Below are 16038 nucleotides of genomic sequence, written 5' to 3' on the forward strand. Positions count from 1 at the left end.
ACCTGCCTCGTGTGAACAGTTTATTTATAATATAGTGTGTGTGGTGTTTTTTATATCTTTGAAAGATCCATCAACGCATTTTGCAGTATCAGTGTCACCCGAAGCGCAAGAAACGCGATGATGAATGTGTTAAGAGAGTTATATTTGTTCATCAATAACGCAAGTTGCTGCGCAGTGGCACTCCCCACTCTAATGAAGGGCTCACACGCAAGTCCTGACCAATGAAACTCTGCTGTGTTCTTCTCTTTATTGAGACGTGAATTCAGCTTTTGTGACTGGTTCTTAAAACACTTCAGCAAACCAGTTTGAATCGTAAAAACAGGTTGGATGCCAATTTAAAAAGTCAAAAATACTGTATATGCTAAGAAAAAAGGCAGCAACAGTTCTGTTTCGATCCAGTCCAGTGCGTTGCACTGATCCAGTCCACTGTTTCCGTCAGTCCGCTGCTCAGGTGAGTTCCAAGTGAGTGCGCTGCCCTCCACCTGGGCGCTGCTGAGCAACCCGGGGCACAGAGCGGCTACCGCGGTGCTGTCCAGCACTGTCCAGCACTGTCCAGCACTGTCCGCGGCGCCTCCCGACAGGCACTAACAGTGAGGACGGCACGTTTCCTGCGTGTCAGGTCTGTGGGTTTACCTGTCCCGCCTGGTGCCCCGGTGCTTTTGTAGTGGCCACGGAGAGAAGGAGGGGCGAGGTGTTCAAGATCATCCCACCTTCGCGGATGACGGGTCCGGCTGGGAGGAGACAGAGGCGGCGCTCGTCGGTCGCTCCAACTCAGAGCCGGGGAGCTTGGGACTAGTGCTGGAGATAAAGCAGGGACCACCAGGAGACAGCGGAGCACGCGACTACAGAACTGCACAGGGTCTGCACAACATCCCCCGGAAATATACCTGCTATTTATGGCATGTGGCTGGTAACTTTTTTTCTGCTGTACTCTTTACAAAAAGGTAAGTGCAACTTGCTACTAAAATATCTCCAAAAAACTTGCTTGATTTTGAGAAAAGAAAAAAGAGAAAGAACAGACTGCGGTAGAGGGGTACCTGTGCGTTAGATAAGAGGCTATGGGGGTGCATTGAAGCTAATGTGATGATAACACACAGGGTTGCATTGCAAAAACCATTCATTCATACCAGCAAACTCAAGTTTAAATTGCATTTCATGAATACGCCACTGCCGCTCATTGATCAATGGGATACCTTTCATTTGAAGGGGGTTATTTTAAAGAAAGTCGCTTGCCAGTGTTTTCAGATGAGCGAGCCTAGTGTTTTTCCTATCTCGTTGTCAAGCAGATGCGCAATTGATACTGTGGCTACAGAGCGGAGATTATCTGGCATGATAATTCTGCATCCTCCTCTCTCCCTGCAGTACAGTAATTGCTTAAATAAAATCACAAATAAAGGGCTTAAACCACCCGGGCCAGGGTCACCCGCCCCGGGCAGGAAAGAGAAACAAAGATACGAAAAGCGTGGCACACTGGAGTGTGTTACAGCATCGAGGAGCTGCTTCTTCGGCAGAGTTATTTCTTATTAAACAATTGATTTAAAACGCATTTCCAGAAACGCAAGCTTCTGTTTTCGATAAGGATTCCCGGCTTTTTATCTGCCTCATTTGTATTATTGTGTTATATTTTGTCATTATAATGCTATTATTATTATTATTATTATTATTATTATTATTATTATTATTATTATTATTATATAAGAGCTGGTTGCTGTTACATGGATGTGTTTTCAGTCTGCTGTAGAATTAATTTTCCTGATTGTATTACGGGCTGGATCATGTGTTTTGCATATTAGTTATTTATTTATTTATATTTTACTTCAAATTAAAATGAACTATTTTTGTATGGGGGGGGGGCCATTGTAAAACCTGCAAGGAAGTTCTATTGGAGTCGTGTTGTTATTTTAAATAAAACTGCAGGCAGAGAATACCCCCCCCCCCCCCCCCTCAAAAAAAAGGTAAGACAGGGAACTAACGTCAATCAAGTTTCAGGGCCACTGGTTGGGTGGGATTTCGGATTTCCATTGCATATCTCTGTTCTGTAATATCTTGGCTATTTGTTGCAATGTTTCCATTTACACAGAGTGGTGGTGTGGTAGGAGGGGGGGGGGGTTGTTTCTGTGTGGATTTGGTTTGATGTAAGATCCGTTTCCTTTCTCAAGATCTCAGCTCCTTCCCTGGTTTACTGAAACACCACAACTTTGTATTGTTTCCTGGTCTGCCCTGTACTGAACAGTACAGCATTGCTTACACCTGGGATTCCATGCACTGAACAGTACAGCATTGCTTACACCTGGGAGTCCATGCACTGAACAGTACAGCATTGCTTACACCTGAGATTCCATGCACTGAACAGTATAGCATTGCTTACACCTGGGAGTCCATGCACTGAGCAGTATAGCATTGCTTACACCTGGGATTCCATGCACTGAACAGTACAGCATTGCTTACATCTGGGATTCCATGCACTGAACAGTACAGCATTGCTTACACCTGGGATTCCATGCACTGAGCAGTACAGCATTGCTTACACCTGGGATTCCATGCACTGAACAGTACAGCATTGCTTACACCTGGGAGTCCATGCACTGAACAGTACAGCATTGCTTACACCTGAGATTCCATGCACTGAACAGTATAGCATTGCTTACACCTGGGAGTCCATGCACTGAGCAGTATAGCATTGCTTACACCTGGGATTCCATGCACTGAACAGTACAGCATTGCTTACATCTGGGATTCCATGCACTGAACAGTACAGCATTGCTTACACCTGGGATTCCATGCACTGAGCAGTACAGCATTGCTTACACCTGAGATTCCATGCACTGAACAGTACAGCATTGCTTACACCTGAGATTCCATGCACTGAACAGTATAGCATTGCTTACACCTGGGATTCCATGCACTGAACAGTACAGCATTGCTTACACCTGGGATTCCATGCACTGAACAGTACAGCATTGCTTACATCTGGGATTCCATGCACTGAACAGTACAGCATTGCTTACACCTGGGATTCCATGCACTGAACAGTACAGCATTGCTTACACCTGGGATTCCATTCACTGAGCAGTATAGCATTGCTTACACCTGGGAGTCCATGCACTGAACAGTACAGCATTGCTTACACCTGGGATTCCATGCACTGAACAGTATAGCATTGCTTACACCTGGGAGTCCATGCACTGAACAGTACAGCATTGCTTACACCTGGGAGTCCATGCACTGAACAGTACAGCATTGCTTACACCTGGGATTCCATGCACTGAGCAGTATAGCATTGCTTACATCTGGGATTCCATGCACTGAACAGTACAGCATTGCTTACACCTGGGATTCCATGCACTGAACAGTACAGCATTGCTTACACCTGGGATTCCATGCACTGAACAGTACAGCATTGCTTACACCTGGGAGTCCATGCACTGAACAGTATAGCATTGCTTACACCTGGGATTCCATGCACTGAACAGTACAGCATTGCTTACACCTGGGATTCCATGCACTGAACAGTATAGCATTGCTTACACCTGGGATTCCATGCACTGAACAGTACAGCATTGCTTACACCTGGGATTCCATGCACTGAACAGTACAGCATTGCTTACACCTGGGATTCTCATCTCAGCACTTTCTTTCTTTGTACCTAGTTGTGTTTCTTTTCTTCTTTTGTTATAAACCATTCACCTGTTTATATTGGTTCGCGGTTTGTTTGGGTTTAAAATATTTGAATGACTGAAGCACAGGTTTCAAAGGTCGGTCTGTATGTGTTGCCTACGGGCAAGTCCCGGCTTGTCGCCGGATTTGATGCACCTGATCCCGGGGAGGCCGGGCTGAGCTGTGACCCCGCTCCGGCAATACAGCACAGCGCTGCTCTATTCGCATCGGGATTGCATGAACTGCAAAAGCAATGTTTCTACTGCGCTCTGGAGCGGGGAATGTGCGGCTGTTTTAATGAAACACAACCCATTGTCTGTACATTTTTAATATTTATTTATTTTCTTTTTTTTTAAGTGGATAACTAATACGCATTCACTGAAATTTCGATGAAAGCAAAAGTGTCAATTCATGTATATTCTTAGATGCACCGTGTGCACACAGGTGACCCGGTGTCAGATGATGTGAAACGCAATATCAGAGTAACGTTTTTGACTGTCGTTTGAGATGTTTTAGGTGCATCTAGCTAGATGGAGGGATTGATAGATACGATTTGGTGTTTTGTGACTTGTTCGTGTTTCGCAAGTACGCTGAAATGTTCTCAGATTTTATTTTTTTTTTCAATATGTGATATTATTTATTTTATCCTCCCTCATCCCCAGAATTATTTCAAATACGCTGCGAAGATTGTGATCGAGAAGAGGTTTTTAACATTGAACGGAATTACACTGCGATTGAAATGCTGCCGTGTTTGCACACACTGTGAGCATGTTAACATGGAGCATCGTTAAATCCATCCCGCTTTTTTTCTGTTGTCTTGTTTTAACTGTAAAGTAGCTTCGTACAGAATCGTCTGGTGGAACCTGTCCCATTGTGAAGCACATTAACGCGAATCTCACACCGGATTACAGTCCCTTTTGTGTCGGCTCGTCTCATTCTCTTAAATGCCGTTTCAAAGTTGCTAATGGAAAATCAATGTCATGTAATCCAATCCTCAGCCCGTCCTCGGTACCCCAGCCCCCAGTTCCCGTGCAGAATATGCACAAGCCGTTCTGTATTCATTATCATTATAGACCCCCCCCCCCCCCACTGCCTCCCCCAGCTGCCTGATTACAGAGGATCGACCCCCACTGCAAAACAGCATGTAAATCAGGCCACTTTGCCAGAAGGTGTCCACGTATTTTTAAAATGCCCTCGTCTTCCAGCCGCACAGAAAAGTAGAAACGTAAAATACATCAAACAAATAAAAGGCAAAATAATGAATCTAATATCATGTATGAAGCACACATATGCGTCGACAGATTTGTGTCGAGGACGTGTACTGAATATTGTTTTGTTTTGTTTTATTAATAGATGTGTTTTTATATTCGGTTCAGTATCGCGTTGTTTTGTTCAGTGGTTTGTTTATAATCTGTCCATGGCACGGTCTCGTCTCTTTTGTATGGTTTATTTCCAGCTGGCAGACTGGATTCCCGTGAAACTCCCGAAAGGGTTTTCTGCCTCTATAACTTCACTTATTTCCGACTGAAAGGACGGCGACCCTTTCTGTGTATTTATTTATTTATTTATTTATTTATTTATTATTATTATTATTATTATTATTATTATTATTATTATTATTATTATTATTATTATTATTATTATTATTATTATTGCAGCGTCTATAAAAAGTCAACTTCTCTGTCTGTCCCATCCAGGCCTGGCCCGGCTCGGCCCGGGTAAGGAGGCTGTGTCCTTCACCTCCCGCTTGGGCAGAGGAGGGTCATCGTATGCGGGTGGGGTCGGGCTCTTTTTAAAAGCAGCACTGAGTTACTGAAACACGAATGCGCCTTATGTTTGAGATCTTATTATCACACAGAATTATTAAAGGCCAGGAAAAAAAACGTATTCAGATTTTTGCGCAAGGATCTCCATACGCAGCACTTACACTGAATATTTCATGGTCCTGGTTTTTTTCTTTTTACTCAAGCAAAAAAGAAAAATGTGTGCAGCTTGTTATAATTATTATACAAATGTGAATCTACTACTACTACTAATAATAATAATACATTTACTATTTAAATAAAATAGTCATTATTATTATTATTATTATTATTATTATTATTATTATTATTATTAATAAGCACTGCTTAGAAAGAAAATATGTGTGACTGATGAATTTAAAAATACAAGAGAATAATAATTGAAGCAGGCAGCTTTTCAGAGTGTGTGATTTTGTGTTTTTAGAGATAGGGGTAAGGCACTTTGTGTTTCTAACCTGGATTCTGGATGAGAGAGCCATTTACCTTCACATCTGTGAGTCTAATTCCAGGGTGCAGACCCTGCCAGTGCAGCCGTCCACAGTCTTCCCTTGAGCAGATGGGACAGGCAGGGGGCTGGCAACAGTCCTTACATCCCAGAGGCAAGCCAGGCAAGCCAAGCCAAGCCAAGCCAAGCCAAGCCAAGCCAAGGCAAGGCAAGGCAAGGCAAGGCAAGGCAAGACAAGACAAGACAAGCAAGACAAGCAAGACAAGCAAGACAAGGCAAGCAAGGCAAGGCAAGACAAGACAAGCAAGACAAGACAAGCAAGACAAGGCAAGCAAGGCAAGGCAAGGCAAGGCAAGGCAAGACAAGACAAGACAAGGCAAGGCAAGGCAAGGCAAGGCAAGACAAGACAAGGCAAGACAAGCAAGACAAGGCAAGCAAGACAAGACAAGACAAGACAAGCAAGACAAGACAAGCAAGACAAGGCAAGCAAGGCAAGGCAAGGCAAGGCAAGCCAAGCCAAGCCAAGGCAAGGCAAGGCAAGGCAAGGCAAGACAAGACAAGACAAGCAAGACAAGGCAAGCAAGGCAAGGCAAGACAAGACAAGCAAGACAAGACAAGCAAGACAAGGCAAGCAAGGCAAGGCAAGGCAAGGCAAGGCAAGACAAGACAAGGCAAGGCAAGGCAAGGCAAGGCAAGGCAAGGCAAGGCAAGACAAGCAAGACAAGACAAGCAAGACAAGGCAAGCAAGGCAAGGCAAGGCAAGGCAAGGCAAGGCAAGGCAAGACAAGCAAGGCAAGGCAAGGCAAGGCAAGGCAAGGCAAGGCAAGGCAAGGCAAGCAAGGCAAGGCAAGGCAAGGCAAGGCAAGGCAAGCAAGGCAAGGCAAGGCAAGGCAAGGCAAGGCAAGGCAAGACAAGCAAGGCAAGGCAAGGCAAGGCAAGGCAAGGCAAGGCAGGCAAGGCAAGGCAAGGCAAGGCAAGCAAGGCAAGGCAAGGCAAGGCAAGGCAAGACAAGCAAGGCAAGACAAGCAAGGCAAGGCAAGGCAAGGCAAGGCAAGACAAGACAAGCAAGGCAAGGCAAGGCAAGGCAAGGCAAGGCAAGGCAAGACAAGCCAAGCCAAGCCAAGGCAAGGCAAGGCAAGACAAGACAAGCAAGGCAAGGCAAGGCAAGGCAAAGCAAGCAAGACAAGGCAAGGCAAGGCAAGGCAAGGCAAGGCAAGACAAGGCAAGACAAGCAAGGCAAGACAAGCAAGACAAGGCAAGACAAGGCAAGGCAAGACAAGACAAGCAAGACAAGGCAAGGCAAGGCAAGACAAGACAAGGCAAGACAAGCCAAGGCAAGGCAAGGCAAGGCAAGGCAAGACAAGCAAGACAAGGCAAGGCAAGGCAAGGCAAGGCAAGCCAAGGCAAGACAAGACAAGGCAAGACAAGCAAGACAACACAAGCAAGGCAAGGCAAGGCAAGGCAAGGCAAGGCAAAACAAGCAAGACAAGGCAAGGCAAGGCAAGGCAAGGCAAGACAAGACAAGCAAGACAAGGCAAGGCAAGGCAAGGCAAGGCAAGACAAGCAAGACAAGGCAAGGCAAGGCAAGGCAAGGCAAGACAAGCAAGACAAGCAAGGCAAGACAAGACAAGCAAGACAAGGCAAGGCAAGGCAAGGCAAGCCAAGCCAAGCCAAGCCAAGCCAAGACAAGACAAGACAAGCAAGACAAGGCAAGGCAAGACAAGCCAAGCCAAGCCAAGACAAGCAAGACAAGGCAAGGCAAGGCAAGGCAAGGCAAGCCAAGACAAGACAAGACAAGCAAGACAAGACAAGCAAGACAAGACAAGGCAAGGCAAGGCAAGGCAAGGCAAAGCAAGACAAGACCTTTTCTAACCCTTTTTGGTTCCAAGAAGAATTGCACTCAGCACACAGCGCCCCCGGGTGGTCGAGTGCAGTAACTGCAGTTCAGAACTCTGCAGAGAGGCTCAGATCCCTGCCCTTCACCCCCGCTGCAGGGATTATGGTTATGACAATCTTTACTATCTGTGGTTTATGGTTTCTGTAAGCAGGTCAGTAATCCATGAGGCAGTTTCCTGGAAAACACGGCCTGGCCTCCCCTGAGTTCATGGGACTGGAAGTGGCTCACTGGTGTGAGTCTGTGTGACGGAGAGTTTCATCCAAATACTTTATTAAACTTAGATAGCAGCAAGCCTTACACATAACTACCAAATCTAGAGATGCAGAGTGGACAGAGTCTCCTCTTCAGTTCTTCCTCTGGTCTCATAAAGAGGGCTACCTCTCCAGTCTCACTAGCTGTATGCTGGCTTGCATGTACTTTAGATACACTGCATACAGTCGTCTCCACGTATAGGAGCACCTCCTAAGTGAACGCTGATTTAGGGAACCCCCTTGCTGTGAAACTCTCCCCAGTGTAAATGCTCCACCTAAAGGAACAGGAACTTCTAAAAGAAAACTTTTTTTGGCCCCGCTAGCGATTCGTTGCTAACCGATTCAAAACGGATCCAGTTCTGTTTGTACCCTGATCGCTCCTCCTCATCAAACTCATTTTTGTTCATTTCGTTTGCCAGCTAGTTTCTTAACGTTAGTTTGTCAGTTGGTTTATTATTATAGTTTATTAACATACGCTTGCCTGTTGCTTTTCTCTTGCTCTGTTCATTTCATATGTTGACGCACGTGCGTCGTGACGTAAGCAGTAAACACATTTGTATTTATTGATTCATGTCGTGACTGGCTCTTGGCATGTTGTGTCGGGTGGTCAGCTCTGTCTTAGAGAACACTTGGGCTAAGAGAACACTTCGCTTGCTTCCCGAGGCGTGTTCTCTTAGCCAGAGACGACTGTATTACAAAAAGCTACATTGCAATACAGCTAACAAAATAGTTCAATATAGCAAGCCCTAATATACACAGTACTGTTCCACTCTCACTAATACACACAGCTCTAATCCAGCATACACTGGGTCCCTCAACAGGACACAGGAACCATGAGCAGCAGAGCTGGGGAGAGACAAACCCCGACCTGGATCTTTAGAGCCCATCGGACTGGATTCAGCTACAGAAACTGGAGCTGCACTTGGGAATAAAGACAACGTACTGAACTATTTAAGAGCACAGATTGAATGGACATGGAAACTGAAGTACGCCCTCACACCCTAGGGGTAGAGTCACAGGGTCAGGGTCAGGGCCAGGATTAGTTTTTTAATCCAGTGATTAAGTCCACTGCTCTCTACCAGGGATCAGCAACTCTGGCCCTTCCAGTCCAATTGAACCAATTCAATCTGCATCCAGGTCAGAGAGTATTCACCTATTTTACCTGATGAACACAGAGAGGAGGAGTCTGGGATCCTAACTCCTAGACCAGGGCTGACAAAGGTGTCTGTTCCACTCCTGGTCTTTGTTCCAGCCCTGTTCTACATTGTTTCACTGAAACAATTAAACCTGCATCCAGACCAGTAGTTCATGATCTCATGTTACCTGTTAAACCCGGAGTGGAATAGCCCTCCAGGAATGTGATTGGACAGCCCTGCTCTATACTGTTCTGCACTGTACAGTACTCTGACACACCATGCCGTACTATACTATCCTGCACTGTGCTGTATCAAGGAGCTGGTCTAGTGAAACCCTGCAGGTCTGCACTGTGCTGTAGGAGCTGGTCTAGTGAAACCCTGCAGGTGTGCACTGTGCTGTAGGAGCTGGTCTAGTGAAACCCTGCAGGTGTGCACTGTGCTGTAGGAGCTGGTCTAGTGAAACCCTGCAGGTGTGCACTGTGCTGTAGGAGCTGGTCTAGTGAAACCCTGCAGGTGTGCACTGTGCTGTAGGAGCTGGTCTAGTGAAACCCTGCAGGTGTGCACTGTGCTGTAGGAGCTGGTCTAGTGAAACCCTGCAGGTGTGCACTGTGCTGTAGGAGCTGGTCTAGTGAAACCCTGCAGGTGTGCACTGTGCTGTAGGAGCTGGTCTAGTGAAACCCTGCAGGTGTGCACTGTGCTGTAGGAGCTGGTCTAGTGAAACCCTGCAGGTCTGCACTGTGCTGTAGGAGCTGGTCTAGTGAAACCCTGCAGGTGTGCACTGTGCTGTAGGAGCTGGTCTAGTGAAACCCTGCAGTCTTGGATATTTGGGCTTGGTCTCCTCTCAGAGCCATGCCTGTGCCCAGACTCCAGCATGTTTAATCTGCAGTGATTTGGAAACCCTTTTATGAGACGCAGTATTAAGGCAGGGCTCTCTGTTAAATGTTAAAGGAGATTATATGGATTTAACTCCCTGCGTCTGTCATAGCAATCACATCACATAACATAACCCCTTCATTTTATATTGCAAAAGCTCTGCCCATTGCCCAAGGCAGGCTTTATCCCTAATCTCTATTCATTCAGTGCCGATTTTTAAACCCGCAGGATTCTTTTTATTACAGTTCAGCGGATGCGTTGATTTATCTTTTATGGAATATCGGAAACTAGGATCTTGAGTCTAACTGAATAATTAAAAACAAAACAATACAATACAGTACAATACAATACAATACAATGCCATACAATACAATAGCATACCGTACAATACAATACAATGCCATTATTATTATTCATTTTTTAGCAGACGCCCTTATCCAGGGCGACCTACAATTGTTACAAGACATCACATTATTTTTACATACAATTACCCATTTATACAGTTGGGTTTTTACTGGAGCAATCTAGGTAAAGTACCTTGCTCAAGGGTACAGCAGCAGTGTCCCCCACCTGGGATTGAACCCACAACCCTCCGGTCCAGAGTCCAGAGCTCTAACCACTACTCCACACTGCTGCTCCATACCATACAATACAATACAATACAATACAATACAATACACTACAATACAATACAATACAATACACTACAATACCATACAATACAATACAATACAATACAATACAATACAATGCAATACAATGCAATGCAATGCAATACAATACAATACAATACAATGCAATGCAATGCAATACAATACACTACAATACCATACCATACCATACCATACCATACAATACAATGCAATACAATACAATACAATACAATACAATACAATACAATACACTACCATACCATACAATACAATACAATACAATGCAATGCAATGCAATGCAATGCAATACAATACACTACAATACAATACAATACAATACAATACAATACAATGCAATACAATGCAATACAATACAATACAATACAATGCCGTTTGGTTTTATATAGCACTCTTCATGTGGCGAATGGCAGGGCACTTTACAATAAAAACATTAAAAGCCACTGGCCAGTCAGTCCAGCTCAGCAATAAGTTAACTCAAACAAAAAGAAGTTTTCTTGGCTGTTGCGAGTGAGTGTAAGACTTGCCATGTCGTAGGCTGTTAGTTCTCTGCCATATGGCCAGGTGATGCTGAGACTCTTTTGCTGGAGAGCGAGCGACAGGCTGTTCTGACAGGACGGGGACGGGGACGGGGACGGGCTGCTGTCTCAGCTGCTGCACCAGCTCGATGTGACATCGAGGGCTGGAGGGAGGGGTGCAGAGAGAAACCCAGAGGCTCTCAGCCTTCCCGATCCGGGTGTGACACCTGGCTGCCCTTCACTCTTCGAGGGGTGGACTGTGCATTGAAACTCCTAAGGATTTCATAGCAGCAAATACCACCCCCCCCCCCTCCTTCCCCCCCCCCCCAGGTGATAATCTGTTTCACTGGAAAATGAATTCTGCGATGTGATGATGAGCCAACTGTTCCTCCGCTCAGCAGCTTGTGTTCACTCCAGTTTCACAGGGGTGTGTGGAAACAGAGGCATGGGGGAGAGTGACAGGGAACCGGACTATACTCCAATAATAATAATAATAATAATAATAATAATAATAATAATAATAATAATAATGCATCATTCAAACACGCTGAGACGTTCTTGCATATGTTTAGGAATACTAAAAGTGTCTCGACTTCAACAGAAGGCATTAGAAGTCACAGTGTTTGTCATTGAATTTATTTAGCTTTTAGTATTTCTAAATGAAGCTCTATTTAGTGTTTAAAAGGAATTTTGAATGTGTTATTATTATTAGTATGAGTAGTAGTATGATGAGATGTCAGTTCTCTCTTTTAAAGATATGGGTGTGAATGCTTCTAAAGTGAAATGTTTTCGTGTTCTAGCTGTACAGAAGGAGCAGTGAGTTTGACGTCTCTCTCCCTCTCTCCCTCTCGTCTCAGCACGCAGTGAGGATGTTGGGACCAGCCTATACTTTGTGAATGACTCCGTACAGCAGCTGACATTTTCCAGCACGGTAGGGGCGGTGATACCCTGCCCTGCCTCTGGCTCCCCCAGCGCTGGGCTGCGCTGGTACCTGGCCACGGGAGATGACATCTACGATGTGCCACACATCCGCCACGTGCACGCCAACGGCACACTGCAGCTCTACCCCTTCTCCCCCTCTGCCTTCAACAGCTTCATCCACGACAATGACTACTTCTGCACTGCAGACAACTCCGCTGGCAAGATCCGGAGCCCCAGCATCAGGGTGAAAGCAGGTGAGGAGAGGAGCGCAAACACACACTCACACAAATACGCACGCATGCACACACTGGGTTTGTGGTTTGTGTGTGTGTGCGTACGTGTGTGTGCGCGCGTGCGTGTCTGTGAGGGTGTGTGTGTACGTGCGTGTGTGAGTGTGTGTGTGTGTGTGTGCGTGCGTGCGTGTGTGAGTGTGTGTGTGTGTGTGAGTGTGTGTGTGTGAGTGTGTGTGTGTGCGTGCGTGCGTGCCTGCGTGCGTGTGTGAGTGTGTGAGTGCGTGTGTGTGTGAGTGCGTGTGTGTGCGTGGGTGTCTGTGAGGGTGTGTGTGTACGTGCGTGTGTGAGTGTGTGTGTGTGAGTGTGTGTGTGTGTGCGTGCGTGCGTGTGTGCGTGCGTGCGTGCGTGTGTGAGTGTGTGTGTGTGAGGGTGTGAGTGTGTGTGTGTGAGGGTGTGCGTGTGTGCGTGCGTGCGTTTGTGAGTGTGTGTGTGTGTGTGTGTGCGTGCGTGTCTGTGAGGGTGTGTGTGTACGTGCGTGTGTGCGTGCGTGCGTGCGTGTGTGAGTGTGTGTGTGTGAGGGTGTGAGTGTGTGTGTGTGAGGGTGTGCGTGTGTGCGTGCGTGCGTTTGTGAGTGTGTGTGTGTGTGTGTGTGCGTGCGTGTCTGTGAGGGTGTGTGTGTACGTGCGTGCGTGCGTGTGTGCGTGCGTGCGTGTGTGAGTGTGTGTGTGTGTGTGTGCGTGCGTGCGTGCCTGCGTGCGTGTGTGAGTGTGTGTGTGTGTGCGTGCGTGCGTGCCTGTGTGCGTGTGTGAGTGTTTGCGTGTTTTTTGATTACAGGCAGTTTTATTGTTATTGTTCTTGCTTATCGTTTCGGGAGTTTGTTTTTGTTGTTGGTTTGATCGTGTCAGTCAAATATTTACCTGGTTTCACGTCGACTGAGCGCGCTAGCTAGCGGCTAACTCACCTGTGAGGGAGTGAGAGTGTGAGCGTGAGGGCGAGCTGGAGGGAGTGAGAGTGTGAGCGTGAGGGCGAGCTGGAGGGAGTGAGAGTGTGAGCGTGAGGGCGAGCTGGAGGGAGGCGCGTCCGCAGCGCGATCTTTTGTTTTTCCATCGGCGCAAAACACTTTACCAACAATAAACGTTACAGTATGACGTACTAAAAAAAAAACACGTCATACATTCAACAAAATACATAGATTAAGAAATTAACATTCCAGTTAAATAATTATAATACATGAAAAATACTTCGTGTTGAAAGGTGAGTTCCGAACCCCATTGCAGTGTGAGAGATACCCGGCAGTAATGCCAGGGGCGTAAAACGAAATCTGTGTCACTAATCACAATTATGAGACTCAGAATGCACCTGGTGTTCTACAGTCCCTGAGTCCTGAATGTGGAGATCCTCACCTCAACACAGAGAGTTAGCCTGTCTGTGTGTATCTGTATCGTGAAACGTACATGCGATTTATTACACAAACTGAACACTGATGCGTTTGAGTGCTGTTCATTTTTAATAACTGAAAATACCCGATGTTGCCAAATAATACAAACCACCCTAACCTAAAAACCACCCCGAACTAAACACAGAATAAACACCGACAAATGTAAGCCCTAACAACTTGTAATTCATTCATTTGAATACTGTTTTCTTCCAAATGAATTATCAGTAAGAATTCGATGCATTAATTACAACTCTTGCGACGCATTTTAGAATGACTGTATTTCAGCAGTGCTATACCCTTTTGACTGGCTGGGGTTTAATGAAATACAATACATATTGTAAGGAGGGCACTGATCACAGTTATTTACAAGCAGGAGGGAGGATCGGTGAAATACGGAATAATTCATTCTGCCGGCTCCACTCGCTGACACGTTCCCAAACAGGAAGGCAGGGCTCCGCTTCACCCCGAGGTCTGTGCTCAAGATCCCGAAGTCAGCCTGTGCGTTTTACATGGGAAGCCTTAACCGCAGATAACACCGTAAATAAAGAACCCTTAAACCACAGAATCGCTCACGCACGTACGTGAGCGATATCCATGGAAAGATATTGATGCATTTCCGTATTATTATTATTATTATTATTATTATTATTATTATTATTATTATTATTATTATTATTATCCAAAGTGGCTTAGTTTTACTGTGCAGTAAGTAACACACACCATAAATAAAGCAAACGTGTTAGAATTACAATCACTCCATTTTAAAAGCACTATTCTAATGAAGTTTGCTTCAGTGTTGTGTAATATTCTGCAGCCCCTTCAATTCTACACCCCCCGTTTATTGTGCTGTATGCAGTCAAGTGGTTTTTGATTTGTAAAAAACATTGTACCGTAATAATGCAGATATAGACTAACCCTCATCCTTAACCTAACCTTGACGGGAGCGCTTTATATTGCGTTGCATACTTTAATATTAAATAGATACGCAATTGCATATTAAATTCACGTAGAGTATTATATTCACGGTATTGAAATAAATAAGGAATACAAGATATGGGCATAACAGTGGTGAGAATAATATGTAAATGCATCAAGATCGTTCCAGTGATATTACCGCGTACGTACGTGAAACGATCACGTACGTACGTGACAGATTCTGTTTTTCTTTCATTCTGCGGTTCAGGGCTTCCGTAGGAACCAAACCCAAAACACACCCAGTATAAATAAACACACAGAATACATAGTAACGTTTCAGGGAAATAAATGCGAGGGTCCTAGTTTATTTTCACTTTTTATTATTTAACGTTTTTGCTGTTTGTAAATGTGTAAATGTTTGTAAATGTGGAGACGTGATGAAGGTGATTTTAAAAACGTTACTTCAAGACTTTATGCTTTGTGACTGAAGAAAATCTCGGCCGTGCTTTAATTGTATTTAAACATTTGAAATAACTACGACAGTATAACCCTTATGAAAATAACCTATAGGTTACCTGTACAATACTTCTACAGGATTTCTACAGAAGACCTATAGGCTATTGTATTGAACCTATAGGTTTTTATAGAGAATTGGGACATTTGGACGATCGGTCTACAGGTAGGCAGCAGTATAAATACTTTCTATTGACATTATATTAAACTGTGAGCTTCCTATACAGTTGAAAGTATACAAATGACATTAGAAAATAAATTAATAAAGAAACAAACAAACATATGGATTAGAAGGGATTTCGTAACGGTATTATTCAATATGTAGGGGACAGTGACCCCAGCCTGAAAGTCAGCCCCCCCCCGCCCCACACCTCCCGTAGTGTGGTTCCTTAGCAACGGACTCGCGCGCACGTTTTCTAATAGTCGGTAGCATGCATAGCGAGAATTAATCATGTCACTCTAAATGCAATTTACTACTTAAACAAATAAAAACTTCAAAAAATTCATAAAACATTTTTGCTGTCTTGTTGAAATATCTTCCTAGCAATATCCTTCGTGGCGAATACTGAATAAACTGCATAAGGACTGTTCAGGGACTTTATAGACAGGTGCGCTCTGTAGCCAGGTGGTCTCCCCAGTGGGTCACTATATTCACTTTCACTGCTACCAGACTGCTTCGATCCACAAACGCCTGTGTGTGTGTGTGTGTGCGTGTGTGTGTGCATGCGTGCGCGTGCGCGTGTGCGTGTGCATGGTGCACAGAGAGTA

At 45.1% G+C, this 16038-nt stretch overlaps 1 protein-coding gene across 1 annotated transcript in view; it reads left to right on the forward strand.

The window, feature by feature from the left end:
* The first annotated feature begins 438 nt into the window (after positions 1–438).
* Positions 439–16038, forward strand: part of LOC131708087 (cell adhesion molecule DSCAML1-like) — an 18465-nt gene continuing 2865 nt past the window's right edge. The window contains exons 1-2 of the mRNA XM_059010182.1: positions 439–944; positions 12108–12425. Coding sequence (XP_058866165.1) covers positions 902–944; positions 12108–12425 — 361 coding nt within the window. The 5' untranslated portion in view covers positions 439–901. The remainder of the gene's footprint in view (positions 945–12107; positions 12426–16038) is intronic.

The sequence above is a fragment of the Acipenser ruthenus genome, chromosome 40 (assembly GCF_902713425.1).
Source record: "Acipenser ruthenus chromosome 40, fAciRut3.2 maternal haplotype, whole genome shotgun sequence".
NCBI classification, from domain to species: domain Eukaryota; kingdom Metazoa; phylum Chordata; class Actinopteri; order Acipenseriformes; family Acipenseridae; genus Acipenser; species Acipenser ruthenus.